The sequence below is a fragment of the Meles meles genome, chromosome 18, assembly GCF_922984935.1.
Source record: "Meles meles chromosome 18, mMelMel3.1 paternal haplotype, whole genome shotgun sequence".
In the NCBI taxonomy this organism is placed as follows: domain Eukaryota; kingdom Metazoa; phylum Chordata; class Mammalia; order Carnivora; family Mustelidae; genus Meles; species Meles meles.
In genome coordinates this window covers 26,787,479-26,812,824 of record NC_060083.1, presented here as the reverse complement: position 1 = coordinate 26,812,824, position 25,346 = coordinate 26,787,479, and the positions used below count along the sequence as shown (strand labels likewise).

Below are 25,346 nucleotides of genomic sequence, written 5' to 3'. Positions count from 1 at the left end.
TCAAAACTGAGTTTGCTCTAAGAAACTGTGCCAGGCTACAGCAGAGGACACAGCCCCACTGGGAGAAAGGCCAGACACCTCCTCTTTGGCAGGATCATAAATGTACACCGAGGTGCCACAAGGGTTCAGAACTCCAATCTGGAAGGAGGGGGATCTTTTCTATTATTTTGGCAGGCCAGACTAAAACCCTCAAACGTCAGTCATTCAAGCTTTTTTTTTTTCTTTTCGAAAAAGCATTTCCCTTTCATACTGGACGTCTGAAACCAAATCTTTTTTCCAATTATCCTGCGCCTTTTTTTTTTGTTCTCTGTAGTCCAGTGTTTCCCAGATCATGCTCAAGGGAACACTGGTGTTGGGGCGTCTGGCTGGCTCAGTCAATGAAGTGTGCGACTCTTGATCTCGGGGTTGTGAGTCTGAGCCCCACAGTGGGTGCAGATTACTTAAAAAGAAAACCTTAAAAAAAAAAAAAAGGAACACTGGTGTTCTACAAGATATTAAAAATAAGATTTTGTGGTTTTAAATTCCACGGTCCATAAACCCAGTTCACAATGAGTTAAACAGATTTCCTCAATGGCGGATTCCTCAGCTTTCATGTGTGCTCACCTGCAATGGCAACTTCCAGCAGAGGCCCATCACACGCTGCGTTTCTCAGCTGTCACTGACACAGAACCCCCTTCTATTCTTTGGGAGAGAAGTGTTCCCAGGAGAGCAATACATGAAATGCTGCCATAGGACCAGCTACCACAGGAATGACTACAATGAAGGGTCTCTTCCAAACCGGGTACGGCAGCTGCCTCTCTAACAGGATCCGCTGTGGTTCTCACTGGGAGCCACTTCGGATTCTGCAGCTAACAGTTTCCTGCAGCACAGCTTTTGACCTCGGAAAGCTACCCAAGCTCCTCCACTCATGACATGAGGTTTGTGGTAACTGACCATGAGCCTCAGAGAGGGCAGATAACACTGTTATCTACCTAGAATACGGCACCAAAAGCAGCTCAGTTTGAGTATGATTTTTCGATGAAAATGCAGCAAAAATGTAGGTTTTGTTTAATAAACATACACACATAATCAGTCGGGGTAAGAAACCTAGACCAAGAATATGTTAGGAAGAAGGCAGATGTGTGGTGTTCCTGAAGAGAATCAACTTAGTAGTTATTCCAATGGAAATTATAGAAGACTATCTCCTCAGATACCTCGCCACGGGCTCAGGAGAAGCCCCGTAAGAGAAGATTTGTTTGAACACAGAGAATGAATACATCGCAGAGCCCCAAACGATGACAGTTAAAAAGAAAAGACTGGAATGAGAGGACTGTGAGTTTCTCCCCCTTCTCGATAGTCCCATATTGCCTCTTCCTCCCAGGGTTATGCTCTGAAGACACTGGGATGGCAGCACGCCAAAAACCCCACACGAGAACCACCAACACACAAGGAGGAAATCAATAAGAGAGAATAAAAGAGAAGGTACTGACTAAGCACCAAAGCTCATTTTCATTCCAACTCAGAAGGCTGTGTACTAGTCTCAAAAAAGAGCGACTAGGACCAAAAGGCAGGACAATGTGGAGCTCAGGGCCCTTGGATTCCTGAGGAAACTTCGTGAAACCAGCCCTATCACTATCAAGCTCTAGGGACTGATAGCTACTATTTCTCCTCTTGGGTTACTGCTTTGATGTTCTATTATGGTAATAAAATGAACTACAGAACGGTCTGGGGCTTTTTAATGATGACTAAAGAGGTTAGTATCATCCTATGAAAGCTGATACAAGGCAAGTTAAAGAAAAAAAAAGCTAATTTAATCAACTATGATGTATTTTTTGTTTAGTAACAAACACAAGATTCTACCTAAGGATCTCAGAGAGTTCCCTTTCTTCCAATACCACAGGCTGATAGAGGAGAGAGTCCTTTTAATTCCCAGGAGGGTTTACACCTCAACTGGCGCTTCAGCCACGGAGACTCCCCAGAGGACACGGTGCGCACGTACACGACTAACACCAGTCTGACTACTGAAGAACGCGGTGGATGGACCCATCCTAGTTTGTTTCTGAATCTGTCAGCTTGGAAGTAGTCTAGCACCTACATCAAAACACCTCAAGTTTTTAAAGAGAAGTTTACAGGTCGAATATCTACCATACACCCACCAGAAACAGGCAGATGTGGAAAGAAGAGGTAAGTAAAGACAAAATTGTCAAATATCTAATAAGATGCACATGAAATTCAGTCATTACTCACCAGCATTTAAATGACATTCCTTAATCTGAAACTGAAGTTCATTTTCATTGGGAATATCCTTCCATGTGGCAAGGAAGACCTGGCGCTCTGTATAGGGAAACAGAGGGAAAGGAAGGGTGTGCACAGTCTGTCGATATTCTGATTTCTGGCACCTTACACCATTTCTCTTTCAGAGTGCTGGCTCTACAGTACATCCAGGAGCGGCCTGGAACTGGAGCCAATTCTCAGCCATGCAGAGGTGCTACGTTCCACATCAAGTATTCTCGTATCAGCAGCAGTAAGATACACCAGAAGACGCTCACATCTCGGGTTTAGTCTTGGCTCCACTGTTTTCCTATGTCATGACTTTGGGTAAGTCTTCTAATCTTTCTGATCCTTAATTTCATCATATATAATTACATCTGTCCTGCCTACCCAAAGAGCCACTGTAAGAGATCAATTCAGTACCAATAGACTTAATATGTACCAGTATAAGCAGTTTTATCAGCTGGCAGTTTCGTAAGTAAGAGAAGAGAGAAACATCAATAACCACATGGGGCGGACTGATGTTTACTACAGATTACTGAATTCTTATTTTGAGACAGTAAGAACTTAGTACAGGGCTGGCTAAGTGCTCAACTTGCATGTATTACCTCATCCAGCTTTTACAATAACAATTTCTGTTTTGCAACTTGGAAACGGAGACTCAGAAAAGCTAAGCACCTTGTCACAATCACACAGTGAATACACAGCCAAGGTGAGATTCAAATCCACATCTCCTTGTCACCAAACCACTGACTCTGTGCTGGTGTGACTGGAGTATTCAGGTAACTGGCAATGTGATACAGAGACCAATAGCAAGGCAAGATCAACTGTGACTCACGAGAATCCATATGATCAGCAAGTATTAGACCTTTAGCCTTAACCCCACTCCTCCCCACCCCGCCTTTTTAAAAGTCTCGAAAGAACTTGTACTTCTGGGTTATGCTCTGCCTGACATTCAGAGGAAGGGCAATGGTATATTTGGCAGAAGGACAGGAGGACGTACTTACCCATTTTGCCATCTTCTACAAAAAGCACATTGAGTGGGATGAGGCAGCTGAAGTAAAAGACATCAATATTGTTTTTCACAGCCACCTGCCAGGAAAGTAATGAGGGAAAATTAGGACATCACAGGAAGCCAGGTAGGAAGGAAAGGGCAGTATGTATCTGGAAATATATCACTCTATTTCTTTCCTCTCTTAGACAGTTCAGGACTCCCCAGACCAAGACCTACCAGCCCATATGCTGAAAAGCACATCCTTACTCATTCTACTGTCGGAGCGCTGTGAGAACCTGCAACTCCACCTCTTTCTAGAAGGAGCCCCCGGAGGGAGAAACTGAGGACACAAGTTCTGCATCAAGAATAACCCACTGAGGGGCGCCTGGGTGGCTCAGTGGGTTGAAGCCTCTGCCTTCAGCTCAGGTCATGATCCCAGGGTCCTGGGATTGAGCCCCACATCGGGCTCTCTGCTTGGCGGGGAGCTTGCTTCCCCCCCCCCGCCTGCCTCTCTGCCCACTTGTGATTTCTGTCAAACAAACAAAATCATTTTTAAAAAAAAAGATTTTATTTATTTATTTGACAGAGAGAGAGAGATCACAAGTAGGCAGAGAGGCAGGCAGAGAGACAGGAGGAAGTAGGCTCCCCGCCGAGCAGAGAGCCCCATGCGGGGCTCGATCCCAGGACCCTGAGATCATGACCTGAGCAGAAGGCAGAGGCTTAACCCAGTGAGCCACCCAGGTGCCCCTAAAATCATTTTTTTTTTACAAACAAATAAAATCTTAAAAAAAAAAAAAAGAATAACCCACTGAATTATTGTTTCTACAGTTTTTTTTTTTTTTAAATATTTTATTTATTTGACAGAGAGAAATCACAACTAGGCAGAGAGGCAGGCAGAGAGAGAGGAGGAAGCAGGCTCCCTGCGGAGCAGAGAGCCCGATGTGGGGCTCTATCCCAAGACCCTGGGATCATGACCTGAGCCGAAGGCAGAGGCTTTAACCCACTGAGCCACCCAGGCGTCCTGTTTCTACAGTTATTAATAGAAGCTCCTGTTACCACTTACTATTAATGACATTACTTCTTTTTTGTTTTTTTTTTAAGATTTTATTTACTTACTTGACAGAGAGAGAGAGAGATCACAAGTAGGCAGAAAGGCAGGCAGAGAGAAGGAAGCAGGCTCTGAGAGCCTGATGCGGGGCTCGATCCTGGACCCTGAGATCGCGACCTGAGCTAAAGGCAGAGGCTTAACCCACTGAGCCACACAGACGCCCCTAATGATATTACTTCTAATTCGCATTATTAATATCCCAAAGTGGGTGTCACTCCACTTTTATTTTGCAGATGAGGAACAGAGATTCAGAGAGATTAACATCCAGAGTCACAGTGCTAGTGCACAGAACCAGGATCAAATGCAAATTTGACTCTAAACCTTTATTTCTTCCTCTTTCCGAAAGTAAATGGTGCCATACAGCACCCCTGCTCCCTTCCTAGATACAAGTTTTAAAGTTGTTTCTTATAAAATCTTTTTTTTTTTAAGATTTTATTTATTTATTTGACAGAGATCACAAGTAGAGAGGCAGAGAGAGAGAGAGAAGAGGGGAAGCAGGCTCCCCACTGAACAGGGAGCCTGATGTGGGGCTCGATTCCAGGACCCTGGGATTGTGACCTGAGCTGAAGGCAGAGGCTTTAACTCACTGAGCCACCCAGGCACCCTCTTTTATAAAATCTTATTTTTCAAGTCCTACAGTTGGAAAAAGCTTGCTGGGTCAACCACTGTTAAATCTGACGACTAGAAGAAGGAAAGGTACAAGCGAAGAAATGCAACCTCTCTTCACAAGATGCGGTTCTGACTTAGGTAGGCTGTGATTCTACACCAGCCCTTTCAGCTCAGAACATGTTGTTTGCAGTTCTAAAAAGCTACACTAAGTACTTTTATTTAGGGGTGACACTGATTGGTGAATATACCGAGACAGGCAGGTTCACTGCAACAGATTACAAAAACCACAAACTGTACGAAGGGGGAGGAGGAGGAGGAGGCGAACTGCTCTAAACCACCACTTCCCACTGGTTTCTGTCACTAATGACTCTCCCATCTACGGTCTTGGCACCACTGGAAAACGTTTCTCTGGGCAAGTCCTATAATCAGTAACCGTGTCTATTTCTTTTTTATTTTGTTCTAAGCAAATAAAGTAAAAAATTGCTATCCCCCTGCCCCTTCAGGGCCACTGTCTACACTTCAACAGCATAACTAGCTTTTTACCAAAACTTTGGCTATCGGATCCAAATATCCTTTTTTGAAGTACTTCCAGTTCTTTTGTGCTCATCAGCTCATCTGCCCCAGCTTCAACAGCACCTTTAGCTCCTCTTCGTAATGTGCTTATGTCTACGTGACCCCATCTTTCTCTTTTCTCTCCCAGAAGAACCCATCAAATTCCTTTCTTTGTAACTTAGGCTTTTCAATTACCAGTCCACTAGGAGTTTCTGACCTATGTCCCATAATCTGATGCCCAGATGGCAGATTCTCGAAAAGCTTGAGTCTGGTAAATATAAGCGGAGTAACTAACCCCAGGAAAGAGGTCCTCAAACACCCTTTTAGATGTACTAGAGCACCACTCAGAAAGATTTATATCAGTTGTGGGCTGCCGGGAAAGAGGTATTTTCTAATTCATCTGGTACTCAGCAATGAAGAGAACTGTTACTTCAGATAAACACACCAAGAAGATCTTGAGGTAGTGCCAGGCTCTGCAGAGTTATTCAGAAGAGAAAACTGGATGGTATAGGCGACCCTGTCTAGGTTATAGAAAGGTCTTAGGTGAAATGCAAGTGATTATCGTTACTATTATCTTTGAATAAAAAGCCGTCCTATTTCACAATGTGCCAGTCATTCAAACGTTCATTAAGGTTTACTATATCCCAAGCATTTGAGATACAACGAAGAATACAGAAAATACAATCTTTGTCCTCTGGGGGATTATATTACTGATTTTTTTTTTTAAAGATTTTATTTGAGAGAGTGAGCAAGAGAAGGAAAAACAGACTCCCCACAAAGCAGGGAGCCTGCCATGAGGCTCAATCCCAGGACCCTGGGATCATGATGCCAAAAGCTAACTCTTAACCGACTGAGCCACCCAAGCGCCCCCCATACTAGTGGTTCTTAATCAAAGACATATTAGAATCACCTGAAGAGACTTTTCAAAACTGATGCCAGGGCTTCATCCCACGTAAATAACAATCTAAATCTGGGACCTGGTGTGTGCATTTTGGAAAAAGTCCCTAAGAAGATCAACCAGATAAGCAATTAATTTAGAACAGTGTGAGCTAAGAAGTCGGGATAGGCTTGTAACTATCTTGTTCTTCTGAGGGAATCCTTCTTCTACATGGAGCTCTTTAACAACAGAAAAGACATGAACAGCTTTTCTAGGTCAGTAGTACTAAATCATTCTGTCTCATGACCCTTTTGACAAGTAGAAGTCATGGACCCTCTTCCTGAAAAACGTTTTAGACAATGTTTGACACACAATTGGGGGTTTCAGGACATCCTGAAGACTGTCCCTGGACTTCTGCTCTAGAATAATTGTGAGAAGCTGGGACACCCAAATCAGAGGCAGCAGATTCGTGGGTTTGTGGCTTGGGAACCAGACCAGACCACCTGATTTCAAATTCTGACCCTGGCATGCTTACTAGCTGTGTGACTTTGGGCGAGCAGTACTCAGCTCAGGGTGCTGTCTGCACATGGAGACAATGGCACCGAACACATGGGCTGCTAGGAAAAGAGTGGGTTAACATCTGCAACAAAGCACCAAGAATGGAGCCTGGTTATGGCAAGTAATAGAACAAGTGTTTGTGAAAGAAAAATTCCCTCTTTCACCATCTCTTTTACCTATTTATTCAGAATTTTTCATAATAGAAGATAACCATAGTAGGCATAAGTGAAATCTTCCATGTGCTCAAACACAGTACTACTGCTATGCTAAAAAGGGACCAGACAAGAAAATAGGCTTTCTAGCAAGCCTAAATAGGCTTATTAGCAAGCTCTTGGCCTAATGATTCTTCTTGCTACTGTGTCCTTCATAAAATATCTCTTTACAGGGTCAACAGCACAGATCACTCTGGGGGAGGCAGTTCTCTTTACAGTAGCTTTTCAACCTCTGCGTTTTGCAGCTCTCGAAGTTTTACTCTTGGCTAGAACTCCATTCATTCAAGAATAGATGCTCTCTTGGATCCACCTCTCCAGTCTGGTTCCTTAATGTCAGCCATACCAAAATTACTGCTTTGTTCCCCAGACACTGAAACTCACAGCTCTGTGCCTCCTTAGTTGTTCTTTCTGTTTAATATATTCTCCTGAAGCTTCAGCTGTCTGAAAACACCTATTTAATGTTAAGATTCAGTTCAAGCTTAAGATTTCTCAGGAAAACTCTAATCCCTCCCCACAGCACCTCTAGCACAAGATAAAATAACTGTTTGTTTCCACCTGCCTCACTCACAATATAATGAACTCCGAGTGCAGGAGCTCTCACTTTCACTGGCATCCTAGTAGCTTAAGAAATATTTGTTGCATGAAATTAAGGGGAAGAGGCTGAGCAAATGGAATGAAACACTGGTTTCCCAACCTCCCTTCTACCTCTATTATCATCTGTATGCATAACATAATCCCATTAACATCTCTTGATCAGCAAACTGTACTCAACAAGGCTGGGATGATAGATAAAAGCTATTTTTATTTCAAATTGCTGAGCTAATATAACATCTATATGCTAAGAATAACATAGGTAGTAAATCACAACTCAAATACTTGATTCTCCAAGGATGTGCCAATCACGACCCTTAGGAGTTTAGGCCAAAAAGAATCATGGGAGAAACACAGTTATAAAGCCAGTTCGATTCCAATCTGGACGGCAGCTCCTCTCAAAAAGAACCTTAAAGAGTGTAATATTGATTGCTCCAGAGTTTTCTTATTTTGAAATTCACCATCCCAATAGGTACAGAATAGAAAGTCATAATCCAAACAAGCTGGAGAACTATTTCCCGAGAGCTTTAAAATCAATGCCTAACTTGCCTATGGGAAATCAATGAAGACATATATATACAAACTGCCTTAGTATCTTCACCTGGATAACTAGTATCTCAAAATGAACATGTCCCAAACCAATTTTTTGATCTCCCCTCCCATCCCTAAAGAGAACCTCCTGCTGTCTTTCCAAACACAGTAAACAGAATACCACAAAGCCTTCTAATAGTGCCCCTGTTTCTGTACCTGCCTCCTCCACCCTCTGTAACACTTAGCTTCCCCAGTCTATTCTCAACACAGCAGCCAGAGGGATCCTAAAATGTGGGTCAGCTCATAAATACCTCTCTGCTCAAACCTCCAATGACTTCCTGTCTCACTCAGAATAAAAACCAAAGTTACAATTGCCTATAGTCTGATGCCTATTACCTCTCTGATGTTACGTGCTGTGACTCTCTCTCTGCTAGCTCCATGTCAGCCATAGGGGCCTGCTGTTTCCCCCTGCACGTATCAGGTACTCTGCGACCTCGTGGTTTGTGCATTTGCTCTATCTTCTGTCTGCAATTCTCTCCCCCTCCAGAAATCTATATGCCTCATTCCTGGCTTCCTTTAGGTCTTTGCTTAATCAACTATTATCTTTCCACACAGCTCTTCCATGACCAGTGTGTTTATAAAATCACACCACCCAATCTCTAACCCCAGGACTGTCTATCCCAGTCTCTGGTTTCTCTTACCTCCACTGCCCTCATCTGACATACTATTTTACTTATTTGCCCGTTTATCACCTGTCCCTGGACCCCAGCCTCCAGCAGAATATAAATGCTATGAGAGAAGGGGTTTTTGTCTCTTGTTCACTACTGTATTCTCAGTTTCTAGAACAGTGACTGGTACAGAGTACTCAATAAGAACGCTAATTGGAAAATATACTACTCAGAGTATCTGAAAACCACTAGGTTTAGACAACATATAAACTTGGTCTCAGGTTTCCAAAAGGACAGTACTTCAAGTTTTTTCTAGTGTACTTCCCTTAACGGAAGAGGAAAGTATGGACGTCTATACTGGGGTGGAAGTAGCAGGAAGGGTCAGGATTGAGGGTATGGGGGTATAATATGAAGTAGCCCACCATAAGAACAAAATTTCTTTGAAGTTCCACGCTATTCCATAATGCATCTGTATGTTTTAATATGAAAAGTTTATCCCCTTACCACTGAGTAAAACTGATGCTCCAGGAAAAATGTGCCACATGTATTCCTCGCTTCAAGTACCTCCTACCATTGTGTTTAAAATTGTGGATCATGACCAAGTGATGCTTCTTAAAATTAATACAGTGGGGGCACCTGGGTGGCTCAGTTGTTAAGCATCTGCCTTCGGCTCAGGACACGATCCCAGGGTCCTGAGATAGAGCCCTGCATTGGGCTCCCCGCTCAGGAGGAAGCCTGCTTCTCCCTCTCCCACTCCCTCTACTTATGCTCCCTCTCTTGCTACGTCTGTCAAATAAATAAATAAAAATCTTAAAAATCAACACAGTGGGTTGAAACTGGCATAAAAAAATACAATAGAGGGGCACCAGGTGGCACAGTTGGTTAAGTCTCGACTCTTGATTTCCATGCATGTTGTGATCTCAGGGTCATGAGATTGAGCCCTGTGTCAGGCTCTGTGCTCAGTGGGGAGTCTGCTCAAGAGTCTCTCTCTCTCTCTCAAAATAAATAAATAAATCTTCAAAAAAATAAAATAGAATGGAAAATATCATGGTGCATCTCATGAAGAGGTAAGTGATATTTCCCAAAACTATTTCAGTTTTATGTGTTGTGTGTATGTGTATGTGTGTACTGTGTAAAACACATTTCTTCCTGTAAGTTTCCATCAGTATAAAAGCCATAATATATACCCTGTTAAGGGCAAGCAGTGAGGAAATGGATTCAATGGGCAAAGGAACAGAGTGCAAACCTCAGCTTCTGCTCGGAGGATGCCTAAAAAGATCACAGATGGTACCAAAGGGCAGATGACCTAATCCTCTAGTCCTCTGCTCTGTCACGTGCAACGTGTGGCCACAACAATATGAACCTGCCTGTCAGAGACATCAACAGGAGGAGCAAACAGAAATGATTATGGGGCACTCAGAAAACACAAGAGCAGGCTATAAACGCTTAATAATAATAATGATTTTTAAAAGTTACTTTCTGTGGCTGCTGGGGAAAGTGCAGCCTGTCAGCGTTAGCCTGTAACCACCAATTAGTTTCCCTGCATAGTATAGGAAGCCCGCTGCAGTAGCTACAGCCTCTTTATGGTGCACAGCTGGAGACGAACAGGCAAAATTAATATTCTAACCTTGTTCCAGTATACTCAAAAGTACTATAAAAAGGTACGAGATGAACTCAGTCTGAACTCTGGTAAATGCGGCCTCTCGCCAGAGATAACCGCAGGAGGCACTGCCACAGGAAAAACCCAGGCAAGTGGCACACAGCTCACCTCTGAGAGTGTACCATCTACTCTTCCATGACGTCACTCGTGACCTTTCCACGTCTCTGAAGAATTTTTTTTCCCTTTCATTCCTCCTCTCCATTTAGCTTTTGGAAAGATTATTTGCAGGCTGGTCCAAGCCAGGACCAGGAAGTGATGCCAACCATCACCAGTTCTCTGAGGAATGATGATTCAGATGTGTTTTAAGCACCACACTACCTAGTCCACAGATCCTGGGGGACTGGCTCTGAGTGAAGGTTTTTAACGGCACACAACTGAGTGATGCATGTCGCCTGGGACTCCAGCAGAAGTAGCTCTTTCTGTTAGCTGCTGGAGTTACTAGCTGTAGTTCTGCATTCCTGGTCAATGCCAAAAATTATCTGCCATCTTGAGTATAAATATGGTGTTCCATTTCAAACCCCACTAATAAATCGAGAATTCTCAGAAATTGAAGTTTATTTTTTTTATTTATTTTTAAAAATATTTTATTTATTTGACAGAGAGAGAGGTCACAAGTAGGCAGAGAGGCAGGCAGAGAGAGAGGGAGAAACAGGCTTCCCACCGAGCAGAGAGCCCGATGCGGGGCTCGATCCCAGGACCCTGAGATCATGACCCGAGCCGAAGGCAGAGGCTTAAACCACTGAGCCACCCAGGCGCCCCAGAAATTGAAGTTTAAAGGAGAGAAGAAATTGCAGTGAAAAATACAGCAGAAATAATCACGAGATCCACCACAGAAAGTGTCACTTTACCTTCCCTCTGATGCTAATTCAACTTGAACTTGAAGAGCATCTTTCTTTAGTTTACTTCCAAGATGGAGATTCAAACAAGAACCCTCTAGCTCTGTATTCTTTCTTACTCCACACAACAAATCACATGGGATTACCTGGTCGCTGAGCAGCCCTCCATCAGTAACAACCTGGTGCCCATTGTAGATAAAAGCCACACTTGTTTACTCTCAAAAGGTTAGGACTTCTCTCATTGTTAAGAGCATGTGGACAGGGGGAACTCCTTACAGGCGAAATGTGACAGGTTCCCCATCTCCTGCTAAAAGCAGTGGCCCCGTGTCTCTAATCTCCTCTTGGAAACAACATGCATTCTAGCATTTGAAGGTTCTGTGTTCAAACAGCACTTAGAGGGGAAAGGAAAGCTCTGAACAGACCTCCAGGTGAGCTCTTAAACTGTAGCATATATAATTACGGGCCTTTAGAACAGTAACGAGATCCTTAAGAGCCAACCTCTCTTAGTAGGCCCAGTTTCCGAAAGGAGGTAGAAAGAAACCAAAACAATAAGGACTCCTTCTGTGGTCCCCACCCTGTCAGGAGATCTGCTTCATCTCAATGTCAAAAACTCTCAAGAGTTTACACCACGAATTAGAATGAATTAGAATGCAGGCCAGCTGAAATCTCCAGAACACCAAAGAAAAGATGGAAGACTGTAAAGTGGTATGGATAGATGGTGGTTTAAAAGACTCCTGGATTAAACTGTCAGAAGCTTCTCATTTGGTCAAGAGAACATCAGAACCATGACTGTCCGCCAAAGACCCAAGGCACTGCACCAGCGCCACAGCTACTGGAATCAAACTGTGTAATGCTTTTGAAACTTAAACCAGACCCTCAAGTACTGCTTTAAAAAAGAAACCCATCTCCTTCAAAACCATTTGGAAATAAGGTGGACAGGTCACAATGTTCACACAAGATGACCCGTATGGCGGGCAGAAAAAGCAGCCCACCTGTGGCGGTCACTCAAGCCACAGACCCCGCAGGTAGGCCGAAAGCACAAGGCTAGCTTTGTGACAGCTCAGTCTGGCATGGATTTCAGCCCAGAAGGGTCTAGACCCTTTTCCCCCTTATCTCTGAATTCATAAACAATCACACCCATTCCTACCAAAGTACACTCTTCTGATATCAAGTGCAAAAATTCTGGAACTGGGAAGTGCTAGATCATTAACTTTACTTTACCTTTTTTTTTTTTAGGGTTCTCTTTCCCTTTAAAGGCAAAAGTTAGATGGTTTTGAGTATTTGAAAAAATTGTTTTCTAGCGAAATATGGAATGAGATACAGTGATCTGCTGGCAAAAGACAATCTTTTTTGCTCTTCCTATTAAAATTTGTCTTCCTAAAGCTTTGTGTCTATCAGATTGTGAAAGAAGCTTCTTTCTGGTCTCACAGTAAAAGGGAATTGTTCAGCTCTAATTCCTATCAGGCATCCAAATGATTTTGGTTTTCTCTGAAGCTCTAAGACACTTACAGAACACCCTTCAGCTTCCAATTCACTCTGAAAATATCATCCAAAATAGTCTTAGACAATTAGGATAGCAGTTTAATAAATAGTTGCATGGTGGCAATTTATTTTAAAGTGGCACACAGACATAGGTTAGCAACAGAAAAAGTTCTCCAAATATTAGAACAGTAACATATTCTATTTTCCCAGTTATCTCCAATCTTGGATTTAGAGTCCATTAATGTGCTGTGCTCTTACCCCTTCAAATACTGATGAACAGAGTAAAGAAACAACAGACTCTAATGTTTGCTCTGCCCACTTTGAGAGAAAATGAATTTGAACTTGTAGTCCTCGGATTAAAATTGGGACTGAGGGGCACCCGGCCGGCTCACCTGGTGAAGCATGTGACTCCTGATCTTAGGGTCATAAATTCGAGCCCCATGCTGGGTATAGAGATTACTCAAAAATAAAATCTTAAAAAAAAAACAAAAACAAAAACTGGGACTGGGGCCAGACCTACCCAGGTAAAAGGGTATATTCAATCAGAGTCATGGGGTAGGCTGTGAGGCCACTGAGAAACAACAGGCAGAGCCAGAGTCTGGGGATACTCTGCTTGCTCAGACGAGGAGATGGCCTTGCTGAGTTTGGTTCAAGAACCACATGCATTTGATATTTGTAAACACTCCCTTAAATGAAAACAAAAAGTTCATTCAACAACAAATATTTATTAAGTATTCTGTGCTAGGCATTGTTATTGTTCCGGGCACTGGGAGCTAATACCAGTGCACCAGAGAGTGCCCTTTTAGTTTGCATTCTAGTGGAAGAGGAGGTGGAGGTGATAATGAATAAGCACATTAGGCAGTATTTAACATGGATAAGTGCTCTGGGGAAAAATAAGGGTAAGGGAGGGTCCAGAGTACTGGGAGCACAGAGTGGAAGACTTGTTAAAAAGGTACTATTTTAGCAGAGGCCTAAAGGAGGTAAGTAAGTCGTGCAGATATGCAGATTGGGAAAAGGAACATTCCAGATATGGGAAACAGCAAATTCAAAGACCCTGCCGCGGCAAGTACCCTCTGAGGGTCAGCAAGGGAGCCAGTGTGGCCATACTGGAGTAAGGAATGGTAGGCCAGATGCACTCAAAGAGGAAAGGCATGGCTAGATCACAAAGGGCCCTAGAGACTACTGCTGGGATTTTGGCTTTTCCAATTAGAAAAAAATATCAAGTGCAAGTTCTTTCAGATTGGCGGGATTCTAAAAGGGCAGTGGTATAACAAAAATTAAGCAGTCATCATAACTCTGATAGAACCATGCCTATGTGGGGGTGCCTGGGTGGCTCAGTGGGTTAAGGCCTCTGCCTTCGGCTCAGGTCATGATCCCAGAGTCCTGGGATCAAGCCCCGCATTGGGCTCTCTGCTCGGCAGGGAGCCTGCTTCCTTTCCTCTCTCTCTGCCTGCCTGTCTACTTGTGATCTCTGTCAAATAAACAAATAGAAAAAATCTTAAAAAAAAAAAAAAAAAGAAGAAGAATCATGCCTATGTGGATAGGGTCACTGGAGAGGGCAGCTGGTGCCTCATGAGGAACCTGGGTCAAGGGAAAAGAATGCTAAGATCCATTGCATCTGTTTTTGCTTCAGGTAGTTCCCACATTTTTACAAAGTTTTAGATGTTAGACAAAATAAATCAGAAACTTTTTAAAAAAGATTATTTATTTATTTATTTATTTATTTGTTAGAGAAAGAGAGAGAGAACACACAAGTAGGGGGCACAGCAGGCAGAGGAAGAAGCAGACTTCCCGCTGAGTAAGGAGCCCAATGTGGAACTCTATCCCAGGCTCTGGGATCATGATCTGAGCTGAAGGCAGACCCTTAACTAACTGAGCCATCAAGGAGTCCCAAAATAAATCTGAAACTTACAGCAAATGTAAATATGATCTCTTCAGCCAATATAGAACCCACCTGCTATACTATCTTGACCAATCTGGTTACTATCCAGAAGCCTCTATTGCAAAACCCAAATTCTCTTCCTCCAGCAGCATTTCCATAGGCTGGGATTGAGGGTGAAGATTTCAGCCTGCCTGACAATTCTGCAAATCCTACAGTCTTACTTTAACAGGTTCTGCCAGATCTGTATAGGGTCTAAACCTAAAGGCACTACTCTCTCTGTCTTTTCCTTGAGAGATCTGGCTGATGCGCCCCTGGTTGCGGCTGCCGCCTCTCAGAGTACTACTTCCTGTGACACCATGAACTGTTTGCTATGTAGGGCTTACTGTTAAACCTAAAAATAAATTTAATACATACTGTACTGAAGGATAAAACAGTGAAGACAGGGCCAGTAAACTACCAGTTAAAGTTGACTAGATAATCCACACCCCCAGTCTGGTATGTTGTGAGACAGAAGACCCAATGGGTACTCAAAGACCTCAGTAATGAGAGAGAAGGAATATTATTCATTTTTAAATCCTAGGCTAAAAGTGATCTAGAATCTAAACTAGATCCTAGGTAATCAACATACAGTCTCAGATTTGTTAGCAGCAAATCATAAATTAAATGGGTTCACAGTGTGCCAAAGCTCTGTTCCGCTGTATTAATTGAACCTTAACGTGGATAAAAGGAGGGCATACAGGTTCCAAGATGCCTGGGCACATAGGCAGGTCACCATGTGCAGAAGCCAGCTCCGACTAGTTTTACTGGAGCAACAGATCAGACACAGAAGAGACAGATCATTCTCAGGAGCATGAACTATGGAATTTAGAAGTTCTCTGCTTTCAGCCTTCTGACTCCTTCATTGGCTCCTGGAAAGGATCACTGTTACCACACGAAGGACCACCATTTGTACCCACACTTCTCAAAAATGATTAAATAATATTTTCCTTGGTCTCCAAACTGTAACTGATTCTAAGTACATTTACCAGTGTCTCTGTTTCTAACCACTTTTTCTACTTAAACTTAGAACAATAAAACTGACATCTACTTGTAGTGCACCCAAAGAAATGTCCTATAAATTTAGGCCTTCCTGAAGTGCACTGAAAGGGAAAATGAATTCAGACTGAATATATTTTCATTATAGGCCCACCTAACTGATTTCCAGGTGAACCTTGAACCTTGATTCGGAAAGAAACTGGTTCTATAAAACCACAAGCTGTAGAACGAGGATCTACACATAGACTCTAAAAGAAGACATATTTTAGTTCAATATAAATAACTATGACAGGGGCGCCTGGGTGGCTCAGTGGGTTAAGCTGCTGCCTTCGGCTCAGGTTATGGTCTCAGGGTCCTGGGATCGAGTCCCACATCGGGCTCTCTGCTCAACAGGGGGCCTGCTTCCCTCTCTCTCTCTCTGCCTGCCTCTCTGCCTACTTGTGATCTCTTTCTGTCAAGTAAATAAATAAAATCTTTAAAAAAAAAAAATAACTATGACAGTTTTAAGATAAATGGACCATTTTAGGGTAGTAAATCATTAGTAGTATTCATGCAGATGGTGAGATGCCATCACTGCTAATACAGGGTAAACTCGATCAGAAATAGGGCTTGGAGCTGGGTAGCTCAGTCAGTTAAGTGTTTGACTCTTGGCTTCAGCTCAGGTCATGGTCTCAGGATTGTGAGTTGGAGCCCCTTTGGGTTCTGCCGCTCAGCACACTGAGATTCTTTCTCTCTCTCCCTTTCCCCTCTTGCTCTCTCTCTCAAATAAATGAATAAATCATTAAAAAAAAAAAAAAACCAAAAAACTAGAGCTAGAAAGTTTTATTTTCAAGGTCTATGGACCTCAATACCATGAAGCCTATGCATAACTCCTACATAAAAATTGTGAATAAAGCAAATTCTTTTATCTCATTGAACATGACACTACAGCAAAATATAAATGTTAATATGAATGAGGGCAGCCTATGGCTCTCAAGTGGGCTTCAGTCCAGCTGAGAAAAACCCCAGTGAGTTCTCTTTAATTCCAACTCGTGATGTAGTGCAAAGCTTTAACGCTTTGCATAAAGATTATCAGCCATAATGAGAACATCGGGACTAGAAAGAGGTACCTGCTTTTTATTCAGAATTCAAAGTCCTTTACTGCATAAAGATCACATGGTTACATCTACTTTCCAATTATTGATCAAATCAAAACCACAAAATTGATTCAATTTTTTAAAAAGATTTTATTCACTTATTTGATAGAGACAGCGAGAGAGAGGGAACACAAGCACCGGCAGGAGAGGGAGATGCAGGCCTCCCGCTGAACAGGGAACCCAATATGGGGCTCGATCCCAGGACCCTGGCATCATGACTGGAGCTGAAAGCAGACGCTTAATGACTGAGCCACCCAGGTGCCCCTGATTCCATTTTTCATCATCCACTCCTAACTTAACATCATGACATAAAGAAGGCTGGGATTTTAACAGATTAAAATTAAAAACCCACAAGTAACTTTTTTTTTTGAAATTTTAAAAAATTTTTATTTGATAGAGATCATAAGTTGGCACATGAGGCAGGCCGAGAGGGGGAAGCAGGCTCGATCCCAGGACCCTGAGATCATGACCTGAGCCAAAGGCAGAGGCTTAACCCACTGAGTCACCTAGGTGCCTCCACAAATCACTTTTATTAACCACATTGGAACTACTGTGTGAAATTCATTATTTGCTCAGGATTTGCAGCTTGGGGCTCTGTTACTTAAGTAATCTGATCTCAGAAACCCCCTTTTTTTTAATGAGGAACTAGGTCCCAAGCTTGGGTGTTCTGAGAACTGAATTCAGGATCCCAGGAACAACTGTGTCCTGCCATTGATGCCAGATTTATGATCCACCTGGACCATCTCTGCTTATCAAAATACAGAATTCTTGTCTACTGCTTTTGGTGGTTCTTCAAAGAGGGCAGCTGCTATTAATAGATATATCCTAACAGAGAGTCTCAGAAGCCAGTAGCTGAGTGTCGGTTACAAAAAGACAAAAGATACTGCCCAGTAGAATCTTGATTACCTTAATAAAAAGGTTAAGGAGTATTCTCAACAGAGATAACCCAGTAAAAAAGCAGTATCTAGTACACAAGATACTCTAATTTCTCAGATGAGACATGAAAAGTACATCAAATTGGAAGCAGCAATCACAGAAAGTAATTTTCTCTTTCTTTGGTAGTAAAATGTTTTCATCCTTCATAACCACCAAGCCTCCATGACCTACATAGTGCTAATGGAATATTTCAGGTTCTGTCCTGTCTATAGGGGTTATTTTCAGCCCTGGCTCTACCTGTCCGACCTGGGAATCTCTTATAGCTCCCATAAAATCCACCACTTCAAGGACTCCACAGCTGTGCAAGCAGCATGCAGTCCCATAAAAGCAACCGGAGTGCACAGTCCTCAACTGTGGATCCTGGGAGACCAAAGGACGTTTTCAATACTGAACTTGTTTGGCTTGCACAACAGTCAAGAAAACTCAGCAAATGCCAAGCTGGTTAGCTTCATCTGATGGAAGCTGCTGAAAAGGTCTTCCATTTGGAAGCATTTATCAGTTTTTCTAGTATAACAGCTACAGCTGTGGGCTTTCTGAGTGTGAACTGACATATGTAAGCCATGAAATACCAGGGACAGGGACCATCTGCAACTGATTGTCTCACAGGCTGCGACTCAAATGTAGGAGTAGCAAGGGACAGAATTTTCTCAAGGCCATAACACTGGCAAAAAACCCTTTTGGCTGACTAAGATCTTAAAGATATGAATAGGACTGTAAGATTGTGTTCTTTGCAGCTGGGAGCTTCAGCACTTTCTGCCCTAATCATTCAAAGGTTAAGATGAAAGAAGTTGTTTTTTTATTTTATTTTATTTTTTTAAAGATTTCTTTATTTATTTGACAGACAGAGATCACAAGTAGGCAGAGAGGCAGGCAGAGAGAGAGAGAGAGAGGAGGGGAAGCAGGCTCCCTGCGGAGCAGAGAGCCCGATGCGGGGCTCGATCCCAGCACCCTGGGATCATGACCTGAGCCAAAGGCAGAGGCTTAACCCACAGAGCCACCCAGGCACCCCAAAAGAAGTTGTTTTAGAAGAAACATTCAAAGAAAAAAACCAAGAGACATTTTTGCTAATATTCATCCTCCTATCAAACAATACTTATGTAGGATTTAAAGGTGACAGATTGATAACAAACACCATATATAGGAAAAACCCAATTCTTTATCCAGAGGTTTACCTCTAAGGCTCCTAATTATAAGGTGGTAAAGAAGGAAGGAAGATTTTTTATAAAGGTGCTATTAGACTTTCAGGTAAAGATAGTAGACTGAAAAATCACAATGACGATTTCCTTCTCCTGAAAGAAATTCTGCCATAATTAAAGAAAAAAAAATTTAAGGGTATAAATTATAAAGATAAGGTAGGAAAAAAATAAAATAGTAACAAAATCTTGGTGACTGTAAAAGACATGGATTAGCAGCACCACCACAATTCTCAAAGACTCAGGACTGGCAGCATGTCTGGAACTTTATGAGGGGGAATGCAGGGAGGGAACGTCAAAAGAATAAGAGCATTAAGATGCTGTTGGAGTCCCAGAGCCCCACAACCACCACTCTAAGCTACCTTAGCCCCTTAGCCCCTCAGCGAAAAAATAGAGATTAATTCTTTTAGAGGATTAAAATACATGGTACTTTGAAGGGTGTCAGGCATGGCTGAGGGGTGGTGGATTCCGTGAATTTATGCATAATGAATGCTGAGACTCTCCAGCCATCTTTCCCAATTTAGCTGCCAGAAAGCTGGCAGAAAGCCTTTATATTCTAGACAAGAGAGTCAAAGATAATTTTTGGAAGAATTAAGCCAGCCCAAGAAGATAGACATTTAAGTACTAACACAGAGGATTCCAGCTGCCCTCAATGATGAGTAAAATGGAGCTCTGGTCCTGGGTCTCATGGTTTAGAAAGCCATGCTCTGATCTTCCTCTGGCCTCCCCGAAACTCATGGACAGAAGAATCATCAGGACCAAAGAGATATGCCCAGACAGAACACACAGAATCTCCTGGCAGACAGACCCAACACTGTTTTCAGGGCCTGCTTGAGATACTTCTACTAATCATTTTTCCTGAGGGTCAGTTAGCATACCCTTAGGTCCAAGGAATGACCAAAGGGTAGAGATCGGATGAAGGTGAGTAGGATGTGAAAAACGTTTCTCCACTTTTACTCCTGAGTGGACAAATGGGGAATTTTAATAGAGAACCAAATGGAAATCCTAGAAATGGAAAGTACAATATGTGAAACGAAAATTATACTGGATGAATTTAACAGAAGGCTGCAGCATACAGAACAAAGAGTTAGGATACTTGAAGACATATCAATAGGAATTATCCAGTAAAAAGAACAGAGAGAAAGAAGACAAAAGAACAGTTTCAGTGATCTGAGGGACAATATCAAGTGGTCTAACATTTGTGTAACTGGAGTTCCAGAAGAAGAGGGAGAACTGTGTAGGAAAAATTTGAAGAAATAATGGCAAACTTTTCCCAAGTTTAGGAGAAACTATCAACTTACAGATCCAAGAAGGTCAGTGAACCCTCAACCTGGTACAAGGAAAACACCAAGCTACATAATGGTTAAACTGCTGAAAACCAAAGATATTAAGAATAAGAGAGGGAACCCACAGATCAGCACTGTCCAAGAAAACTTTCTGTAAAGGTGCAAATGTTCAGCTTCCATAATGCCCAACCTAATAACTACTAGCCACACGTGCAACTGAAATGTGACCAATGTAACTGAGAAAATGAGATTTTATTTTGTTTTAATTAATTTCAATTTATATAGCCACATATGGCTAATGTCCATCATAATGAACAGTGTAGCCAAAGAGAATTATGAGATATCAAGCCATCATAATATGTGCACTTTAGTGATTCAAACAAACAGTAACAATAAAAACAAAACAGTTTAAGATACAGAGGTAACTGGAAACCTGAACACTGTGTATTTCATGTTAAGGAATTCTTGTTAATTTTTTAATGTGAACAACAGTTATTATTGTGGTTATATATTTTGAAAAGAAACCTGCTTTAAAGATACATATATTGAAATTTCACAGATGAAATGATATGTCTGAGGACTTGCCTCAAAATTAAATGGAGTAGGGCTAAGGACACGGGTATAGATGAAAGAGTATTAACTAGGGGCACCTGGGTGGCTCAGTGGGTTAAAGCCTCTGCTTTCGGCTCAGGTCATGATCCCAGGGTCCTGGGTTCGAGCCCCACATCGGGCTCTCTGCTCAGCAGGGAGCCTGCTTCCTCCTCTCTCTCTGCCTGCCTCTCTGCCTACTTGTGATCCCTGTCTGTCAAATAAATAAATAAAATCTTGAAAAACAAACAAACAAAAGATAGTTCTCTCCTTCAAAAAAAAAAAAGGAGTATTGACTATAGATAATCACTCTATGATGGGTATGGCATACAGGGACTCACAACACTATTCTGTTTACTTCTGTAACGTTAAAAATTTTCCACAAAAAAAGCTTTTAAAAAGTAAAGCAAAAGGAGAAAGATGGAAAATAGAGAAAAACAGGAATTGGCTCAGAAGGGTCAACATCCAAATGACAAGACTTCTAATAAGAGAAACAGAAAATAAAGGGAGATCTACAAGTTAAAAAAAAAAAATCCCAGAACTGAGGGCTCTAAGTTTCCACTTTGAAAGAGCCCAGTGAGTACCTAGTACAATGGATGAAAAGGCTCATACCTCTTGAGGCACATTATTATGAAATTTCAGAATATGAAGGATAAAGAAAGGATCTTAAAAGGTTTCAATAAGAAAGAACATAAGTGCAGGAAAAAAATCAAGAATCAGAATCACATCAGACTAGAAGGAAAATGATTTCTAACCTAGATATACAGAAACTGTCAAAAGTATGAAGTAGACATTTTAAAACATGTGAAACTTCAAGAACTTTATTCTCTATATACCCATTCTCAGGAAGCTATCAGAGAATATTTTTCATCAAAAGTGAGGAAGTAAACAAAGAAAAGAACCATATAGTAAGAGACCCAGCACTGAAAAGAGGTGAAGGCAACGAATCTCAGAGTGATGATGAAGGGAGACCCCAGGATGACGCCCATCTTTCACAGATAAGAAAATCAGTCCAGAATAGAGCAAGTCAAAAGACTCCAGAGGGACTTCAAGAAAGTGAAAGTGATAAGACTCTTTGGAAGGGTTTGATCTCATGGGAAGTTGGGACTGAATTATAGTTAAAAACACAAAAAATTAAGCAAACAAGGAGAGACAGCTATTAACAGGTAAGTATCCAACTGCTTACAAAAAGTTTTATGGAGAAAAAAAATAATTACACTTTTTAGCTCTGCTTTGAAGTATAGTCCTAATGATGTAAAGACTGTGGGTGCTGAGGTGGCTCAGTCTGTTAAGTGTCTGACTCTTGGTTTTGGTTTGGTATGATTTCAGTGTCATGAGATGGAGCCCCACGTCGGGCTACCTGCTCAGCAAGGCGTCTGCTTGTCCCTCTCCCTCTACTCCCATGCCTTGAATAAATAAAATCTTTTTAAAAAGTAACATATAAACACTGAACTCTGATTAAAGCAAATTCTGAACTAGCTCTATCAGGAAAATAAGATCACAAGATATACGTATGAAGAGAACGTATACGTATATATACGTTATGAGTGCGGAAAGATGTCAAAGAACACCTAACACAATACAAGCATGTTACTCAGAGGTAAAAGCAAGAAGTCTCAACTGCAAGAAGCAAGAGAGCTTGACTATGGAAAAAGAAAACTGGGGCCATGCTGTGGGGAGAAGGCTGGGGACTGGGTTCTTCTCAACTAACGACAGAACTAGTTCACTCTTTAAATTATTTATAGGGGGTGCCTGGGTGGCTCAGTGAGTTGGGCCTCTGCCTCTGGCTCAGTTCATGATATCAGGATCCAGGGATTGAGCCCCCTCGTCAGGCTCGCTGCTCTGCAGGGAGCCTGCTCCCCACTTCCCCTGCCTCTCTGCCTCCTTGTAATATCTCTCTCTGTGTCAAATAAATAAATAAATAAATAAATAAATAAATAAATAAATAAAATCTTAAAAAAAAAATTTTCTTTATTATTTTTAGCCTGGGAGGCTCAGTTGTCAAGCGTGTCTGCCTTCAGGTCAGGTCATGATCCCAGGGTGCTGGAATCAATTCCCACATGGGGCTCCTTGTTCAGTGGGGAGCCTGCTTCTCCCTCTGCCTCCTTTGCCTGCTCATCCCCCTGCTTGTGTTCTCTCTCTCTGATACGTAAAATCTTTTTAAAAAATTGTTTATAAAATCATGGACAAAATTTAAACCAATGATCTCATAAGGGTGTATATAGCCCAGTGAGAAAGGAAGCCAAGCAGCTGTGGGAACTTTACAGCATCTGTACAAAGCCCAGGATGAACACAAGTTATATTGTAAGTCTATTGTCTTTTTGCAGACACTGACTTGATAAAGCAGTCACTCGCCAGGTGTCAAGTTGGAAGAGGTATACTGGGAAAATGTTTCTAAGGAACTAACACAGATGAAATGAAAGTCAAGGATATCAGAGTCAGAGACAACTCATTTAGAAGTTAATTCTAATTTAGACATTTGTTAATGTTTTTGTTTTACTTAAATAGAGGGAACCAATTCTCTTTTTAAAAGAATATAATTGCATGCTATAAATAAACTCAAGATCAGATCCCACCAGAGGAAAGCTAAACTTTGTGTACTGTTCATAAATTGGATTCGCAAAGGCTTTCACAACCAACATCAGTACAGCAGGAGACATTTTCTAGGCTCACATCTCTACTAGGTACTTAATTCTTGTCTCTAACATAAAATCTATTTTACATTTTAAGAGAGAAGAGTGTCTTTTTTTTAACCTTTGAATAGCGTTTCAGACAGACCTTAAGCAAGTAAGTTGTTTGATGAGCACTGTAATAAAACATTTTTGTATTAAGTGCTACACAACAGTTCTGGCAGTTGGGTTTATTTGTCCTATATATTGAAAGGAAATTAGCCAAAATAATTTAACCCACACTGCCTTCAGAATTTCATTTCCTCAAGCTCCAAACATTTTTTCCTTTCCTGATTTTATGGTCTGAAGTAGAAAAGCACTAATTTTCCCACATGAGTTCCTGGGTTTAAACACTATGTAAATAAAATGTTTAAATGCCAATCAATCTTCACCTGGTTTCATCTGGATCTTTATGATCTAAGCTTATTGGAGTTAATATCTGATTCTTTTTGTTTATACTGGGACAAGGGCAGAATGGAAGCTGGTATCTAAAGTAAACCACCCACCTTAAGCTAGCCATTACTTTCAATTAGCACCAGCAGACATTAAATAGAGTTGCCCATAGGGGAAAATAAGTGTTTCTGTTTTAAGTTTTTCCTTATCTTCTCCCTGGGAAATGTCAATTGATGAGAAAATAGCCATAATTATGCTATCCTTGAAAGAAGATGTAAAATTTTTTTTTTTTAAGATTTTATTTATTTGACAGACAGAGATCACAAGTAGGCAGAGAGGCACACAGAGAGAGAGAGAGGAAGGGAAGCAGGCTTCCCGCGGAGCAGAGAGCCTGATGTGGGGTTCAATCCCAGGACCCTGGGATCATGACCTGAGCCGAAGGCAGAGGCCTTAACCCACTGAGCCACCCAGGCGCCCCAGAAGATGTAAAATTCTTAAAAGTCTGCTTCCTGTAACTTCAGGTTTGCAAAAACAAAAATTTACTAGTCCTAATCAATACTTCTACGGGAAGGATTTGGACTAACACTCAACTGCTCTTATGAGGTTCCTTATTCGGGATGCTCATTTCACTGAATGAGAAATGGAATTACAAATAAGAAGGTAAGCTGACATTCACTTATTTATTGCTTCCTTTTTGTTTTAAAAGCGGAAAAATTTGCCCTGGTTTCTGTGACCCAAATTCTCTCTCCCACTTCTACAGTAAAGCACTCTGGCATTCATGCTGACTGTCCCCAAATACTGTGCTGGAGGCTCTGTGGGCCAACAGGAGGTTAGATTTCAATGCAAAAGGAGCAGGTGTAGATTTAGGTTAGTTCCTTACTTCAGGATTCTGTGCTGGAAAAGCCCCTTAGCACACTGCTCTCATCATAGTAACAGCCAATTCCATCTACACAGTAATCCTGTTTTGTTCTTCTAGTCTGAGCCAAGTTCTTTCATGACTCACTCATCATTGCTCCAAATCATTATACCCTTTGCAGAGAAAGAGGCATCCACTAACTGGCAACAAGGTAGGGAACTGGTGAACAGGCTTGGTGTGCTGGTATTTAAACTACTGAAAGAACATTAGTCTTAACTCCAAGTAACTGTACTGGTTGGTGATGTCTCACCATCAGTACTAGGATTCACACTGCTATTTCCAGAAGATTGAGCAATGGTATCCCACTTGTCTTGACTGGAAAGTGGAAGGTTGATATTTTTCTTTAATCATTTTGAACATACTTTATATTTTTAGTCTCATTCA

The 25,346-nt window shown here is 41.7% G+C and overlaps 1 protein-coding gene across 3 annotated transcripts in view; it reads right to left on the bottom strand.

The window, feature by feature from the left end:
• Positions 1–25,346, bottom strand: part of AP2B1 (adaptor related protein complex 2 subunit beta 1) — a 127,542-nt gene that overhangs the window by 11,130 nt on the left and 91,066 nt on the right. For all 3 annotated transcript variants that reach the window (XM_045985063.1, XM_045985065.1, XM_045985066.1), the window contains 2 exons: positions 3,258–3,342; positions 2,227–2,313 (listed from right to left, as the gene is read on the bottom strand). In XM_045985063.1, the coding sequence (XP_045841019.1) occupies positions 2,227–2,313; positions 3,258–3,342 (172 nt within the window). The remainder of the gene's footprint in view (positions 1–2,226; positions 2,314–3,257; positions 3,343–25,346) is intronic.